The following is a 17,888-nucleotide window of genomic DNA, read 5'->3' on the forward strand; positions in this document are numbered from 1 at the left end:
CCTAGAAAAATTAAAATTTTAAAGGACCAATAATAGCTAACATATGTTGAGTGCTTAATAAGTGCCAGGCACTGTACCAAGCTCTTTTACATGTATTAAGCTACTTAATCCTTGTAACAACCTAATGATGTAGCATTATTATTACTCTCATTTTAAAGATAAGGAAAATGAGGTATTGAGAGTTTAAATGATATGCCAAAAGCCACAGAGTTAGAAAGTAAATGATAGATAACAAATCTAGGCAGCATGACTGCAGAGCCCTTACTCTTTTTTTTTTTTTCAGTTAAATGCCTGTTTATTTTTTTTATTTATTTTTTTAAATTTCTTTATTGATTAAGGTGTCACATATTTGTCCTCATCCCTCCATTCCCATCCCACACCCCTCCCCACAGATGTCCCAACCCCCTGTTGAACTTAACCATTGGTTAGGCTCATATGCATGCACACAAGTCCTTTGGTTGATCTCTCCCCCCTCCCCCCACCCTCCCCTATCCTCCCTCTGAGGCCCGATAGTCCGATCGATGCCTTCTTGTTTCTGGTTCTGTTCTTTTTCATCAGTCTATGTTGTTCATCATTTCCCCTAGATGAGCGAGATCATGTGTCACTAGAGATATACTTATATGAACTGAATGTGAGATGAGCAATAATAGTATGCTGACAGGCAAATGAATCAGTCTGTAGTGAGTTTCTTTCTGGACCAACAGTTCTTTTGAGACCCAATATCAATGTCCACTAGTTCCTTATGTGTACATGTCGGCACTGACCCCTCAGCTCTGGATGGTGGACAAATGGTGGTAATGCAGGTTCGATTCCCTCTGGTTGGGTCTCGGCCGGACCCAGGGGCACGGCTTCATCCGGACCCAGGGGCACGTGGCCTCACCCGGACCCAGGGGCGCATGGCCTCACCTGGACCCGGGAGCGCGCGGCTTCCCCCGGGCCCGGGACCCAGCCTCACCCGGATCCAGGGGCACACGGCCTCACCCGGACCCGGGATCCAGCTTCACCTGGACCCAGGGGTGCGTGGCCTCACCCGGACCCAGGGGCGCGTGGCCTCTCCCAGACCCAGGGTCGCGGGGCCTCACCCGGATCCAGGGGCCCATGGCCTCACCCGGACCCGGGACCCAGCCTCACCCAGATCCAGGGGCGTGTGGCCTCACCCGGACCCGGGATCTAGCTTCCCCTGGACCCAGGGGCGGGTGGCCTCTCCCAGACCCAGGGTCGCGTGGCCTCACCCGGATCCAGGGGCCCACGGCCTCACCCGGACCCGGGACCCAGCCTCACCCGGATCCAGGGGCACATGGCCTCGCCCAGACCCGGGATTCAGCTTCACCCGGACCCAGGGGAGCATGGCCTCACCAGGACCCAGGGGCGCGCGGCCTCTCCCGGGCCCGGGACCCAGCTTCACCCGGATCCATGGGTACACGGCCTCGCCCGGACCCGGGATCTAGCTTCCCCCGGACCCAGGGGCGCGTGGCCTCAGCCGAACCCATGGACGTGTGGCCTCTCCCAGACCCAGGGTTGCGTCAGAGCCCTTACTCTTAACCACTATGATGTACTGTCTCTATGCTGGATGTACAGTGCAATTTAACATTTGTTTCATATCCTTGACATCTCCTATCATCATTAAAATCAGTTTTCTATTTAAAAAATAAAATTAAAATAATGTTAAAAATAATAAGACAGAAGGTTTGAAAACACCATCCTCATGCACATTGATTGTCCAGGGGCACACAGGTACACATTTGTGAATCCCTTTTGTATTCCTATTCTAGGCACAATGCAAATATTTTAGTTGGTAATTTAGTAAGAGCACTAAAGTAATGTTTTCTGTGAATTAATTTTAATAAAAAAATGTTTAAAAATATCAGTAGAAGTATAGAAAAGATTACTATTATATTTATGCCTAAATCACTAACAATAGGACTAATTCTTCAGTCTTTATTCAGGTTAGTCATTAAAGTCTGACACTTCCAAGATTTTTAAAGATCCTAACACCCTACTTTAAACATAACTATAGAGATTATTTAAGAGACTGATGTCTGGTTGGTAGGATTATAGGTATTTGTGATTTACTTATTTATACTTTTAATGTATTATTTCTTAAAATTTTCACAATAGACAGTATCATTATTATAATCAGAAAAACTGTTTTGTGTGAACTTTTACTAAAGTCACCGAACCAACCCATTTGAGTTCTCCAATGGCAATATAATGCTAGGTATCATATACGGTTAATTAAAAATTAAAGCAGAAAGTATAGGACTATCTGAGTTAAAAGTTTGAAATAAGTTCCTTAAGTCATACCCTGTGGAAAACATTATTTTCAGTTCCCTAAGTGGAATATACAGCCTAGACAGCATACATGAGACAGATAAAAAGGTAGCTTACACAACTATATTTCTAAATAATGACATACATTCTATATGACACTGACTTCACTTTGTCTGGAGGTAGGACTAAAAAATTCTTTTTTTTTAACCAACTCCACAAGCAATTCTTTTTTTAAAAAAATTTTATTGGGGTGACATTAGTCTACATGATCATATAGGTTTCATGTGTGGATTACTAACTTACAAAATCTGTATATAGGACCATGTGCCCACCACCCAAAGTCAAATCTTCTTCTGTCACCTCATATTAGGACCCCTTTCTTCCCCCACTTCCTCCCTCTGGCAACCACCACACTGTTGTTTGGGTACATAAGTTTCCGTTTTACATTCCACATATGAGTTAAATCATATAGTTCTTTCTTAGCTTTCTCTATTTGACTTATTTCACTTTGCATAATGTTCTCAAGGTCCATCCATGTTGTTGTAAATGATGCTATTTCATCCTTTATTATGGCCGTGTAGTACTCCATTGTGTATATATACCACATCTTCTTTATCCAGTCCTCTATCATAGGGCACTTTGGCTGTTTCCAACTCTTGGTCACCATGAATAATGCTGCAATGAACATAGGGGTGCATGTATCTTTGCGTATAAATGATTCCGAGTTTTTTGGGTATATACCCAGGAATGGGATTGTTGGGTAGTATGGTAACTCTATTTTTAATTTTTTGAGGAACCACCAGACTGCTTTCCATAGTGGTTGTACCAGCCTACATTCCCACCAGCAGTGAATGAGGGTTCCCCTTTTTCCACAACCTCTCCAACACTTCTTGTTGCTTGTCTTGTTGATAATGGCCACTCTAACTGGTGTAAGGTGGTATCTCATTGTAGTTTTTCTGTGCATTTCCCTGATTGTCAGTGAGGTTGAACATCTTTTCATATATCTGTTTGTATGTCTTCTTGGGAGAGGTGTATTTTCAGGTCCTCTGCCCACTTTTTGATTGGATTGTTTATTTGTTTGGTGTTGAGTTTTATGAGTTCTTTATATATTTTGGAAATTAAACCTTTGTCGTAGCTACTGTTTGCAAATATCATCTCCCATCTGGTTGGCTGCCTGTTTGTTTTGTTGTCCATTTCTTTTGCTGTGCAGAAGCTCTTCAGTTTGATATAGTCCCATTCATTTATTTTTGCCTTTACCTCCCTTGCCTTTGGGGTCAAGTTCATAAAATATTCTCTTCCACTCAGGTCTATAAGTTTGGTACCTATATTTTTTTCTATGTGACTTACAGTTTAGGTATCATATACGGTTAATTTTTAATTAACCGTATATGATACCTAGCATTATATTGCCATTGGAGAACTCAACTTTTATGTCTAAGTCTTTGATCCATTTTGAATTAATTTTTGTACCTGGGTACAAACTGCAGTCCAGTTTTATTTATTTGCATGTGGCTTTCCAGTTTTCCCAGCACCATTTATTGAAGAGACTATCTTTACTCCAATGTGCATTTCTGGCTCCTTTGTGGAAAATTATCTGTCCATATATGTGTGGTTTTATAGCTGGGATCTCTATTCTGTTCCATTGATCTGTGTATCTGTTTCTCTGCCAATAGCTCTGTAGTATATTTTGAAGTCAGGTAGTGTGATACCGCCAGCCTTGTTCTTTTTTTTTCAGGATTCCTTTGGCTATTCTGGGTCTTTTGTGGTTCCATACAAATCTGATGATTTCTTGTTCTATTTATTTAAAAACTGACATTGGAATTTTGATGGGGATTGCATTAAATCTGTATATTGCTTTGGGTAAAATGGCCATTTTGACTATGTTGATTCTTCCAATCCATAAACACGGGATATTTTTCCATTTCGTTGCATCTTTTTCAATCTCTTTTAATAATGTTTTGTAATTTTCAGTATATAGGTCTTTCACATAGTTTGTTAAGTTTAGTCCTAGGTATTTTATTCTTTTATTCAATTGCAAAAGGAATTATTTTCTCCATTTCTTTTTATGAAGTTTTGTTGGTATATAGGAAGGCAATGGATTTTTGTACATTTATTTTGTATCCTGCAACTTGACTGTATTTGTTTATTGTTTCCAGTAGTTTTTTGTAGAGTCTTTAGGGTTTTCTATATACAGCATCTTGTCATCTACAAAAAGTGACAGTTTGACTTCTTCCTTCCCTATTTGGATTCCTTTTATTTCTTTCTCTTGCTTTATTGCTCTGGCTAGTTCTTCCAGTACTATCTATATATATAAAGCCAGTGACCGAAGAGATCAACTGAAGGACTTGTATGCATGCATATAAGCATAACCAATGGATGCAAGACATTGGGGGGTAAGGGAAAGTATGGGAGTGGGGTGGGGGGCAATAGGGGGATATAGACACATGTAATACCTTAATCAATAAAATAATTGAAAAAATAAATAAATAAAAGGAGTTTGTAGCCCTTGGGCAGGGGGTGGGGGGGAAGCCAGTGACCATAATGGCCATAATGACTGGTTGCTATGACGCCCACTGTGGCCAGCGAACCAGCAAATCGGGGTGGGGCCAGCCTACCATCCTCACGGCCCCTCCCGCCTGCTGGCCTGCCCCGGATCAGACTCTCCCACTCTGATTAACAGCTGGCTGTTGACCAAATGTCCCCTCCCTTCCCCCTGGCCAGCCTTGCCCCAGATCAGCCTGCCCCACCACAATAGGCCCACAGCCCCTTCCCCAGGCCGGCCTGCCCCTGATTGCACCCCCCCCATCCCAATAGGGGGCGGACTGGGAAGCCAACCTCCTGCAGCCCCTCCCCCTGGCCTCCCCACCCCTGATCGAACCCCCCACCCCAATAGGGGGTGGGACTGGCCAGCCAACCTCCTGCAGCCCCTCCCCCCACCTGGTCCCACCTCATCAGGGGCAGGGCTGGCCAGCCAACCACCCACAGCCCCTATCCCAGGCCGCTGGCCCCCGATCAGCACCCCCCCACCCCATTCACGGGTGGAGCCAGTCAGCCCACCGCCCACAGCACCTCCCCATGGCTAGACCCACCCCCAATTGGCCCCTCAACCCCAATTGGGGGTGGGGCCTTCCGGCCAATCGCCCACGGCCCCTTCCCCCAGCTGGCCTGGCTCTGATTGACCCCGTTTGGGGAGGGACAGCTGGCCAACCTCCCACCATCTCCTCCAACTGACAGGCCCAGCCCCAATCCGTCCTGATTGGTCCCACCCCATCAGGCAGGTCGGACCCACCCATGCATGAATTCATGTGCTGGGCCTCTAGTGTTGAATAAGAGTGGTGAGAGTGGACATCCTTGTCTTGTTCCTGATCTTAGGGGAAAGGAAAAGCTTTCAGTTTTTCACCATTGAGTGTGATATTGGCCGAGGGTTTATCATATACTAGAAGCCCGGTGCATGAAATTTGTGCACGGTGGGGGGTTGTCCCTCAGCCCAGCCTGTACCCTCTCCAATCTGGGACTCCTGGAGGGATGTCCGACTGCCCATTTAGGCCTGATCCTGGTGGGATCGGGCCTAAACGGGCAGTCGGACATCCCTCTCACAATCCAGGACTGCTGGCTCCCAACTGCTTGCCTGCCTGCCTTCCTGATTGCCCCTAACCGCTTCTGCCTGCCAGCCTGATCACCCCCTAACCACTCTGCTGCCAGCCTGGTTGATGCTTAACTGCTCCCCTGCCAGCCTGTTTGCCCCCAACTTCCCTCCTCTGCCAGCCTGGTCACCCCTAACTGCCCTCTCCTGCAGGGTTGATCACCTCCAACTGCCCTCCCTTGCAAGCCTGGTCCCTCTCAACTGCCCTGCCTTGCAGGCCGGGTGCCTCCCAACTGCCCTCTCCTGCTGGCCATCTTGTAGTGGCCATCTTGTGTCCACATGGGGGCAGGATCTTTGACCACATGGGGGCAGCTATATTGTGTGTTGCAGTGATGATCAATCTGTATATTACTCTTTTATTAGATAGGATAGAGGCCTGGTGCACGGGTGGGGGCCAGCTGGTTTGCCCTGAAGGGTGTCCCGGATCAGGGTGGGGTTCCCTTGGGGCGTGGAGCGGCCTGAGCGAGGGGCCTGTGGTGGTTTGCAGGCCAGCCACGCCCCCTGGCGACCCAAGCGGAGGCCCTGGTATCTGGAATTTATTTTCCTTCTACAATTGAAACTTTGTAGCCTGGAGCGGAGCCAAGCCTGCTGCTCCCTCCGGGCGGCAGCCATTTCTGTGGCAGTTAATTCACCTTCTACAATTGAAACTTTGTAGCCTTAAGCAGGTGGGCCCGGCCAGGGTGTGCGGAAAGCTTTGCTTCCCCTGTTGCCGCCGGCAACCCTGGCCTGCTCTCTCAAGCTCCATTCTGCCGCCATTTGTTTGAATTTGTTTACCTTCTATAATTGAAACTTTGTAGCTTGAGTGGAGGCTTAGGCCTGCAACGGCTATGGAAAGCTTGGCTTGCTCTGTTACCTGGGAAACCTTGCTCTCTGTGGCTGTAGCCATCTTGGATTGGGGTTAATTTGCATGCTTGCCCTGATTGGCTGATGGGTGTGGCTTGGTTGGTGGGCATGGCTTATGTAGCAGAGTGATGGTTAATTTGCATATTACCATTTTATTAGAGAGGATGGCCTTTACTAAGTTGAGGTACTTTCCTTCTATTCCTATTTGACAAGATCATATGATTTTTATCCTTTCTTTTGTTAATGTGATGTATTACTTGATTGATTTGCTAATGTTGAACTATCCTTGTGCCCCTGGAATGAATCCCGCTTGATCATGATGTATTGTTTTTTGGATGTACAGTTGTATTTGATTAGCTAGTATTTTCGTTAGGATTTTTGCGTCTGTATTTATCAGGGATATTGGTTTGTAGTTTTATTTTTTTGTGTTACCTTTGCCAGGTTTTGGTATTACGGTTTTATTGGCCTCGTAGAATGTGTTAGGAATTATTGCCTCTTCAATTTTTTGGAAGACTTTGCAAAGAATAGGCTTTAATTCTTCCTTGAACATTTGGTAGAATTCACTTGTGAAGCCATCTGGTCCTGGACTTTTGTTTTTTGGGAGGTTTTTGATGGTTGTTTCAATTTCTTCACTGCTGATCTGTCTATTTAAATTTTCCAATTCTTCATAATTTAGTCTAGGAAGGTTATATATTTCTAGGAAATTATCCATTTCTTCTAGATTATTGAATTTGATGGCATAAAGTCTTTCATAATATTCTAGTATGATCCTTTGTATATATGTGATGTCTGTGGCGATTTCTCCTCTCTTATTTCTGATTTTGTTTATATGGGTCTTTTTGCTTTTTTCATTAATGAGTCTAGCCAGGGATTTGTCAACTGTAGTAATCTTTTCAAAGAAACAGCTCTTTGTTTTATTAATTTTTTCTAACGTCTTTTTGCTCTCTATTTCATTTAATTCTGCTCTGATTTTTGTTATTTCATTTCTTCTGCTAACTTTGGGTTGCTTTTGTTCTTCTTTCTCTAGTCTTTTTAGGTGTTATGTTAGGTTGTTTACTTGGAATTTCTCTTGTTTCTTGAGATAGGCCTGTAATGATATAAACTTCCCTCTTATTACAGTTTTTGCTGCATCCCAGAGGTTTTTATATGTTATCATTCTCATTTGTCTCTATATATCTTTTGATCTCATCTTTTATTTCTTCTTTGACCCAGTAATTTTTAGTAGTATGTTGTTTAATCTCCATGTATTTGTAGTTTTTAAAAATTTTTACCTACTTTTTTACAGTTGATTTATAATTTCTTGGCATCATGGTCAGAAAATATACTTGGAATAATTTCAATCTTTTTTAATTTGTTGATGCTTGTTCTTGTGACCCAACATATGGTCTATCTTTCAGAATGTTCCATGTGCACTGGAGAACAATGCATAATCTGATGTTCTGGGATGAAATGTTCTGTAAATGTCAATTATATCCATTTGGTCTAGTGTTTCATTTAAGGCCAATATTTATTGACTTTTTGTTTGGTGATCTGTCTAGAGCTGTCAATAGAGTATTAAGGTCTCCAACTATAATTGTGTTTTGATCTGTTTCTCCCTTTTGTTCTGTGAGTAGCTGTTTAATATATTTAGGTGCTCCCTGGTTGGGCGCATATATATTAAGAAGTGTTATGTTTTCTTGATGTAGTGTTCCCTTTATCATTATGAAGTGTCCATCTTTGGCTCTTGTTATCTTGAGATTTATTTTATCAGATATAAATATGGCTACACCTGCTTTTTTTGTGGATGTTATTTGCTTGGAGAGTCATTTTCCACCCTTTTACTTTGAATCTACCTTTGTCTCTGCTGTTTAGATGTGTCTCTTGTAAGCCACATATGGTTGGGTTTTGTTTTTTGATCCACTCTGCTACTCTGTGCCTCTTTACCGGTGAATTTAGACCATTTCCATTTACGGTAATTATTGATGTATGAGGATTTCCTATAGCCATTTTATCTTTTGTTTTCTGGTAACTCTGTGCCTCCATTGGTTCTCTTCCTTTATGCTTCTATCTGTTGTTTTTGTTTGGTGGTATTCCATACATCTTTTTTCTGTTTCCTCTTTTTTTTTTAACTATATATCTTATTTGGGGAATTTCTGTGCATGGTTGCCATTAGTTTTATAAAAAGTGAAGTTGCATATATACCATAATGTGTTTTTTTCCCTTTTGAGTACATCTGATCTTCATCTTCCTTTGCCTGTCCATACCTGTTCCTCTTCCCCTTGTATGTTTTTTTAAAAATATATATTTTATTGATTTTTTACAGAGAGGAAGAGAGAGGGATAGAGAGTTAGAAACATCGATGAGAGAGAAACATCAATCATCTGCCTCCTGCACACCCCCTACAGGGGATGTGCCCGCAACCAAGGTACATGCCCTTGACCGGAATTGAACCTGGGGCCTTTCAGTCCGCAGGCCGATGCTCTATCCACTGAGCCAAACTAGTTTCGGCTCCCCTTGTATGTTTTTATTGTCACAAATTATCCCTGTTTATGCTGCAAGTTTTTGGCAATCCTATTGGTAGTGTTATGACCTTGTTCTTCGTTTCAGGTAAAATAACTCCTTTGAGTATTTCCTGCAATGGAGGTTTTCTAGTGATAAAATCCCTCAGTTTCTGTATGTCTGGGAATGTTCTTATTTCTCCTTCATATTTAAAGGATAATTTTGCTGGATATAATATGAGTGGTGGTAATTTCTCTCAGGCGTTTGAATATTTGGTTCCACTCTCTTCTTGCTTGTAGAGTTTCTGCTGAGAAGTCGGGTGAAATTATGATGGGTTTTCCTTTGTTGGTCACTTTCTTCTTTTCCCTGGATGCTTTGAGGATTTTTTCGTTGTCACTAATTTTTGACAGCTTCATTACCAAGTGCTTTGGAGAGGGCCTCTTTGGATTGAGGTAACTAAGTGTTCTGTTTGTTTCTTGGATTCGAGGAGCTAGTTCTTTACATAGATTTGGGAAGTTCTCATTCACTATTTGTTTTAATAGACTCTCCATTCCATACTCTTTCTCTTCCTCCTCTGCTATACCTATGATTCTGATGTTATTTTTTTTAATGGAATCAGAGGGGTCTCATAGGGCTATTTCGTATTTCTTTATTCTCAGGTCTTTCTCTTCTTCCCTCTGCATCATTTCTTGATTCCTATCTTCAATATCACCACTTATTTCCTCTAACTGGTTGGTTCTGTTTTCTATGTTCATCAGTTCACTCTTAATTTCTTTAATTTCCTGCTTCATTTCCAGGATTTCTGCTTGATTTTGTTAAAATTTCCATTTCTTTGGAGAAATACTCATTTTGTTCATTGATTTGTTTTCTGAGTGAGCTGAATTGCCTGTCAGTATTTTCTTGCATCTCATTGAGTATTTTCAGAACTGCAATCTTGAAATCTCTGTCATTCAGCGACATAATTCTGTTTGTTCCAGCCTGTTTTCTGGGGGTTTTTCATTTTCTTTCTGGTCATCGTTGTTGTTGTGGTTGTTCATGGCTTTTGTTCTTTTCCCATTTATCTCTGAGGAGGTCTTTCTACTCTGTTCCAGTAGATGGTGCTGAATTGCAAGATTTTTTTTTTTTCCTCAGTGGCCTCACAGTTTTGAGCCTCTGTGGCTTCTGTAGGGTGGTACTGCCTCTGCTGTTTGGGGGTGAGGTTTGTTTTTCCCTCACAGTAAGAGCAGTCCCTGACCTCCAAGGGTCTAGCCCAAGCACCCCTCCTGGGGTTCAGTCACAGAGGGAAACTGTGTTTCTACTGCAACAGCTCTAGGCCTACAGACAATACACTCCTGGAAACAATCCAAGGGCAACAGGAGGAGAGACCTGGGAGTCTAATCTGTGGCAGGGCTCTGCTATCTACTTTCTTTGCCTGAAAGCCACAGCCAGGCCCTGCCATGGGGAGCGACCCTGTAGGGAGGGAGTCTGCTGACTCTCCTAGCTTAAGCATGCAACTCAGATCCCATTCACAACGTGCCCCCAAGATTCAGACATTCTCTCTTACTGTTTGTGTGTGCGACCACACAGTGCCACCAGTCCAGTGGCTATTCCACTTGTTGGGTTAGCTCTGTTGGTCTAGACCAGCTGAGGAAAATGCCTGCGACTGCTGCCTCCAGTTCCCAGCTGTGCTGCAGACATACTGCTGTGCTGTTTGGCTTCCCTACCTTCTCTTGCCTCCCCACTTATTCCAAGGAGCCCACCTTAGTTGTTCCAGTGTACAGGTCTCTCAGGCATGCATCTGTGTTGAGCAGGGACTTCGTTGTTGAATTATAGGTGGTTGCTTTGTTGAAATGTTAGGGGGAGAGGATAGATGCGCCCTTACATCGCCATTCCTCTGACCTCACTTCCGCAAGTAATTCTTAAGCACACTAAAACCAGAGAACCACTCTACTGGTGCTCAATAAATGCTTGTTAAATTGAGCATGAAGTTTTAGTAAAGTTTTACTTGCCACCCCCAGTCTGAAGGAGTTTACAATGATTTTCAAGGAAGAATAAGAAATAATGGAGTGACCCAGGGAAAGAAGGAAGATGTGACAGTAAAAAAAACTTCATCTATAATAATCCTATCTAATAAAGAGGGAATATGCTAATTGACCTTCATGCCATCACAAAGATGGTGGCACCCACAGCCAATAAGGAGGGAATATGCTAATTGACTGCCCCGCCCTCAAAGATGGCAGTGCCCACAGCCACAAGATGGCAATGCCCAGTCTCCTCAGCCCCCCAGCCACCTAGGGCTGGCCCGAGGTGCAGACAAGCCTCGGATGGTGGCTGCCCAGATGCCCAGGGCCTCCTGAGGCTCAGGTAACCAGGGCCGGCCGAAGCTTGTGCTGCCGGCAGTGGCAGCAGCAGAGGTGTGATGGGGGTGTCACCTTCCCCTGATCACCAGGTCACCTCCCACCCGTGAGGTCTCCCAGACTGTGAGAGGGGCAGGCTGGGCTGAGGGACCCTCCCTCCAGTGCATGAGTTTTCATGCACTGGGCCTCTAGTAAAAGCATAATATGCAAATCGACCAAATGACCAAACAGCAGAATGACTGTCCGGACAACCTTCTGGATGACCATGCTATGACACACACTGGCTCCAGGCCAGCCAAAGTGGGTGAGATGCAATTGGTTGGGTAGCCCTGCATTCACCCCATGATCGCCCCGCAGAAGGAGGCCCAGGCTACCCTCTGCGGGGTGAATGATGGGGGGACTTTGTGATCGATCGCCCTGTAGAGGAAGGCCCAGACCACTGGCCAGCGGGGCGATCGATGGGGGTGGGGGGCCTCCATGATCACCCCAAAGAGGGAGGCCAGGCCACCCTCTGTGTGGCCCCGGCAGGGTGGACAGGGCCTCCCTCTGCTGGGTGATCCATCGTGGAGCCCTGCGGATGGATCACCCCAAAGAGGGAGGCCCAGGCTACCCAGCTAGTGGTGCTGCGGTGAGTGGGCGGGGCTTCTAATCTATCCACCCACAGAGGGAGGCCCAGGCCACTGGTTATTGACGCTGTTGCAGGTGTGCGAGGCCAGCTAACAGAGGGAGACCCAGGCCAGGCAAGGGATCACACCCCAGGCCTGTCGCCCACAGAGGGAGGCGACTGGTGGTGAGGGAGGGGAGGGGCAGCACAGCACAGATGGCAAGCAGTGGCAGTGGCGGGGGTGGGGCCAGAGCAGTGACAGTGGTGGAGGCAGGGCCAGCTGCTGGCAGCCAGGGGAAGGAGAGCCCCGATGGGCCCTGATCGCTGGCCAGGCCTAGGGACCCTACCCGAGGGGTCTTGGATTGAGAGAGGGCACAGGTCGGGCTGAGGAACACCCCTGCCCCTGCAAGAATTTTGTGCACCGGGCCTCTAGTGTGTTAAATAAAATAGAAAACTAAAATACCTCTTTCTGATTATTTTCTTCTTCAGAATATGGAATTGGACAATATGGAACCTGAATATGTAGAAACTGAAAATATGGAAACGGAAACTATGGAATCAGAAAATATGGAAACTGAAACTCTTTCTTCAGTTTCAACTCTGCATGCCCTCTCTAAACTACTTTATCCTGAAGAAGAGGATGATTTTGAGTCTGAACAGGTGGTTGTATACTTACAGATGAATTAGTTTTGTTCACAATATGCTGTGAAACTGTATTTGAACAACTTGTTCCAACCTTGCTGTGGGAGTAAGGCTATGTCATCTGATACATTTGCAGGAAGTTGCAGGGTTGATTATGTATGAGAGTTAAACCTCTAGTACATTTCTAGCAAACATAATTACATTTTTTCTAAGCTACCTGAATGCTAAATAGGAAAATTGTTCAGTAACTATGGTAGCAATAGCTACATTTCAAAATGTTTGTCATTTATATTTATGGCCAAAGAATGCTTGACAACCATTATACAGTGTGATAGTTAGGATTTTTAAACCTATACAGTATTTCTATAAAATAAATAATTTCAACTATACAGTATTAATTATGCCACCCAAATCCAATCCACTTATTCTTTTTCATTTGTCTATAGATGAAAGGAGAACAGAAAATATTTTGAGCCAAATAAGGGGACGAACTAGCTGCAGCCTACTAAAATTGGCCTCTGGGTACATGCTCATATAAAGTGGTGGAATGTAATTAGGTAGTTGAATAGAATTTGGGGTCAGGACAGGTGACCCCAGGGAAGCTTGCAGCAACAAGATGGGCTTTATTTTGGATAGGAAATTTCCATGAGCTGATCTTTAGCCATACCACAGTCAATGCCAATATAGCCAGTATAATAAAAATATTTTGTGTATTCCCCCTTTTCCTACTCCTTAGATATCAGCAAACCTTGGCAATCAGACTGCCTAAGTCAAACAAAATTTGGTGCAGAAACCTCATACTATAGCAGAATATATCACTTTGCTTTCACTTATTTTAATAAAGTTTTTCATTATTATAACCAGTTTACCGTGAGCAACCCATCTCCCATAAAAATGCATATCAGTTTGCTCCTCCAAAAATTCTTTTTTGCCATAGTGTAGAAAAACAAGTATAACCTGAAGAGACAGCAAATTTAGTGGATTTAGCTTCCACTCTTCAGAAAGAGCTTAGGTGGAACACAGCAGAATAATATAAGGCATGCAAAGGAACCAGGATAGTTGAGTAAGGGAAAAGTCTTAGGTGAGGCCAAAAATAAAGAAAAATAGGGATGTTAATAACACCTCGAATATATGCAATAAATAATACATAGGAGAAAAAGTTAGGAGCATGTGTCAATTAAGCTGGGAAGGCAAGCTCATTTTTGCTACCTTAATTGAAATAGAATAATACATGCTGGGAAAGGTGGGGTTATGTCAGATACAAAAGTATACTAAGTATTTTAGAAACATTACTCTTACATAAAAGGAAGTGGAACTTGTATTTGGAACAGATTCAGAGATGAGGAATTACCCTGGTAACAAAGCCCCTTTGATGTTTAAGTATGGTCATGTTTATCTAGAGGTGTTTCTCAGGTAAAGATGAGTGCTTATGAGAATAGAGAAATTAAGACCATTTTACCAAATTGTACAATTTATAGGAGAAAATTACTATAATAATGTGTGAGTCTGTATATCTGGGTTATAAGCAATTCTGAGATAATTGGTCATTCAGACACCTCCGTACAGATATCAGAGGATATAGAATTGGATTATCAGAACAATGGGAGAATAATGAATGTTTTTAATGAACTATTAAATTTTGCAGGAGATAAATGGTTTTTTATTTTTCACATGCATTAATCTTAGGAACTGTGGAATGATGACAAGAGTGATGTGTTTTTGAAAATATACTCTCTGAAAACAGCATTAAAACTGTTGCATACACATTGTTTCATTTATACTACCCCCCACTAGAAGAATCTGGGAGATTGGAAAGAGATTACGACTGTTGTTTGTTTTTAAACTTACAAGGGGACCATAAAACGTGTGGGAAATACTGTTCACTATTCTTAACAAACATTGTAACAAAAATGTTCTAACTCTCTAACATATTGCAAAGTGGAATGAATTGCAATGATAAAATTGCTCAGATAATTGGATATGGATTCACAGTGAAGGCTGAAATGATATTCTTATAGAAAGGAGTTGCCAGATGGTTTTTAATGTTTTTATTACCTGATATATCTTTTCACTTGAAATTTTTATTTTTAATCATTTATTTTCATTAAGTTAATAAACTGAAACTCCCCTATGTTCTAGTATACTGACCCAATCATCACTCTCCATGGACGGCATACCAATTTTTGTCAGAAATGTTCAAGTTTTTATTTCTACAGATTTTAATTTTTCATGGAAGGAGGCACTCAACAAAATAAGAGGTCCTCATGTTCCAAGAAATGCTTTAACCTGATTGACTATTAGTATTTTAGTGATTAATAATTTAAGAAAAGCACTACAAGTCTATATGACCTTAGTGCTTAAAAAGGAAAAAAAGTACAGAATATTGTCTTGGGATTCTCATATTAAAATGCCTGTAACACTTTAACTACATACTTAGCACTTTTGAAGCACCTTTTGGAAAGGAATAGTCACTGTCTCAGAAACTGTTGACATGTTATAAATTAATTTTTGATGTATAGCTGTTGGAATAATTTAGCATAAAAAGACCCAGGTGAGCTTTTCCACCAGCTTTCAAGGACAGACTTTATTTATCTTGCCCAAACAGCACATTATAACTTTCATACATGTCTTAAATCTTGGGATATTAGTATGGGGACCTGAGAAAGAAGAGCTAGAGATGCTTGTTTACCAAGATCCAAGAAGATAAGAATTTTTTTGACTGGAGTGAATTGGAACGTGGAATCTGACATAAACAAGAACAATTAGTGAAAAAAAAAGTGTGTGTGTGTGGGGGCGGGTAGTTTCTTGAAATATCAGAGAACCCCTGAGAGGAACAAATGAAGTGGTTGCCACTATAATGATGGCATAGTATGTGTTATACTTATTTGAAAAAGGAAAGCTGTTCTTATACTGGTGCATCAGAGGCAGTCCTATTGGAGTATATATACTTGTGTAGAATATGGCAAAATAAACTTGAACTTGTATGAAGACTGTAATGGTTCAGCATATAATTGACCCTATTAATTTGGGATTGCTGTTTAAATCCACTAGTTCAGCATCATGAAGTGGTGGGATGAAGTAGTGTTTCATACCCACAGTGGAGAGAAGTAAAAGCTGAAATCAGGACTTTTGAATGAGTCATTTGATGTCTATATACTTAGACTCTATTTAGTGGTTTGTTTTTATTTCTATAAAACTTTCCCAGCCCTGGTCAGGTTGTTCAGTTGGTTTGAACATTGTTCCATGCAACAAAAGGTTGCGGGTTCGATTCCTGGTTAGGACATATGTATACCTAGATTTTAGGTTCCATCCCTGTTCAGGGCCTGTACGGAAGACAGCCAATTGATGCTTCTCTCTCACATCCATGTTTCTCTCTCTCTTTCTCTCTCTCTCTCTCTCTCTCTCTCTCTCTCTCTCCCTCCCTCCCTCCCTCCCTCCCTCCCTTCTTCCCTCCCTTTCTTTCTAAAATCAATAAACATACCCTGCGGTGAGTATTAAAAAAAAACATTTTCCCATACTTCTATCCCCCATCTAACTGTGACCAGACACTGTCAAAATCCAAAAGTGTCGATGCTCTTATACTAACACTTGTTTCTAACCTTCAAAGAGATGACTGTGGCTCATTCCACTGTCCCCAGGAATCCATAATTCACTGGGCTGGAACTAGGGATTTAGTCTAATCAAAGATCAATTCTGCCTTAGAGTCTATTAAACCAAACGCTTTTTGAAAGAAAAGGAAAACACATTAAAAAAATACTTGACATCTGGCTCTCTGCTGTATAACAACTATGGGTAATTAAACTGGAAAGATCTATGAAATTTTAGGTGGGAAGCTTATCAATTTAAAGTATTACTGGTCACATATGTTAGACAAGTAGTACAAAAAGTTGGACTTTTTCTTCTCTCACAGTCTAATTGTTTATCTACAATTGGAGCCATGGGTCCTGGGGATATTGGACCACCAAAAACAGAAGTGCATAAAGGTAAGTTATTTAATAAAGTATATAGGCCAAAATAATTAGTACAATCTTTTCTTTGGGGACAAAAGTATAGGGGGAGTAATACTAACACTAACACTTACTAATGATGACCTCAAATAATTATAGAAATGATGAAATCATTTACATATAAAGATGCTGATTATTCTACTATTGCAGGTAAGTTGTTTTTATAGTTATGGAAATTAATTTACCTTGAATTATTTACATGTTTTGACATATTTCCTGAGATAGGAAACCTCAAAGTGATGTATGGTTAAATAACTTATAACTTAGGATCTAGTTACCAAGATGCTTAGTTTTTTTCACCTTCTATCCTGCTATATTCTGGCAATGTCACAGAATTTATTCATTATTTTATTCAATAAATATTTATTGAGTGTCTATTATGTACCAGGCAGTTTGATCATCTCTGAGACTACAATAGAAATCAAAATAGAAAAGATCTCTGCCCCCATTAAGCTGATAGTCTTTTGCAAAACAATAAAACAAAATAACTACACAATTTTATCTTATATTTAAATGTTTATAAATTAAACCCATGCGGTAACTTATACAGTCACAGGTCCAATAAACTGGAATAAATATTTTTGGATATATTACCAGCATTTTAGACTATACATTTTCACAGAGCTGAACATTTTATACATCTTAAAAACTATAGAAAGCTTTAATTTAGCTAAAACTATAGAAAGCTCTCACCAATTTAGCTAATTGTAAATGATTTTATCTGAAAAAAATTATTTAAAATAATGGATAAAAACGAGGTCTGAGGGGATGATTTTAAAATTTCAGTTATTTTTGCTCAATGTACTCAAGAGTCTATTTACCTCATTATATATATGAAATTAGACTTTCAAAGCCCATGCTAGACAGAAACAGATAATTCAATAAATTAGCAGAATTAAAAAACTGACAATGAGGTGCATTTGGGGGAGATGCTTAAAAGGACTCCAAATAATGTTGTGTTCCAAACCTGGCTCTCTATTTCTGCCCTAATAGTTGGAAAAAACATAAGCTGGGTTTTGTGTGCCTATTTACTTTTAAACTTTTAAAGATATGTAGAAACTCAT

At 41.7% G+C, this 17,888-nt stretch overlaps 1 protein-coding gene across 1 annotated transcript in view; it reads left to right on the forward strand.

The window, feature by feature from the left end:
* Nucleotides 1-17,888, forward strand: part of DNAAF6 (dynein axonemal assembly factor 6) — a gene marked incomplete at its 3' end in the record, with an annotated part of 86,279 nt that overhangs the window by 6,849 nt on the left and 61,542 nt on the right. The window contains exons 2-3 of the mRNA XM_079764924.1: nt 12,665-12,835; nt 16,728-16,800. Coding sequence (XP_079621050.1) covers nt 12,668-12,835; nt 16,728-16,800 — 241 coding nt within the window. The 5' untranslated portion in view covers nt 12,665-12,667. The remainder of the gene's footprint in view (nt 1-12,664; nt 12,836-16,727; nt 16,801-17,888) is intronic.

Source organism: Cnephaeus nilssonii (assembly GCF_951640355.1).
Source record: "Cnephaeus nilssonii genome assembly, chromosome: X".
Taxonomy (NCBI): domain Eukaryota; kingdom Metazoa; phylum Chordata; class Mammalia; order Chiroptera; family Vespertilionidae; genus Cnephaeus; species Cnephaeus nilssonii.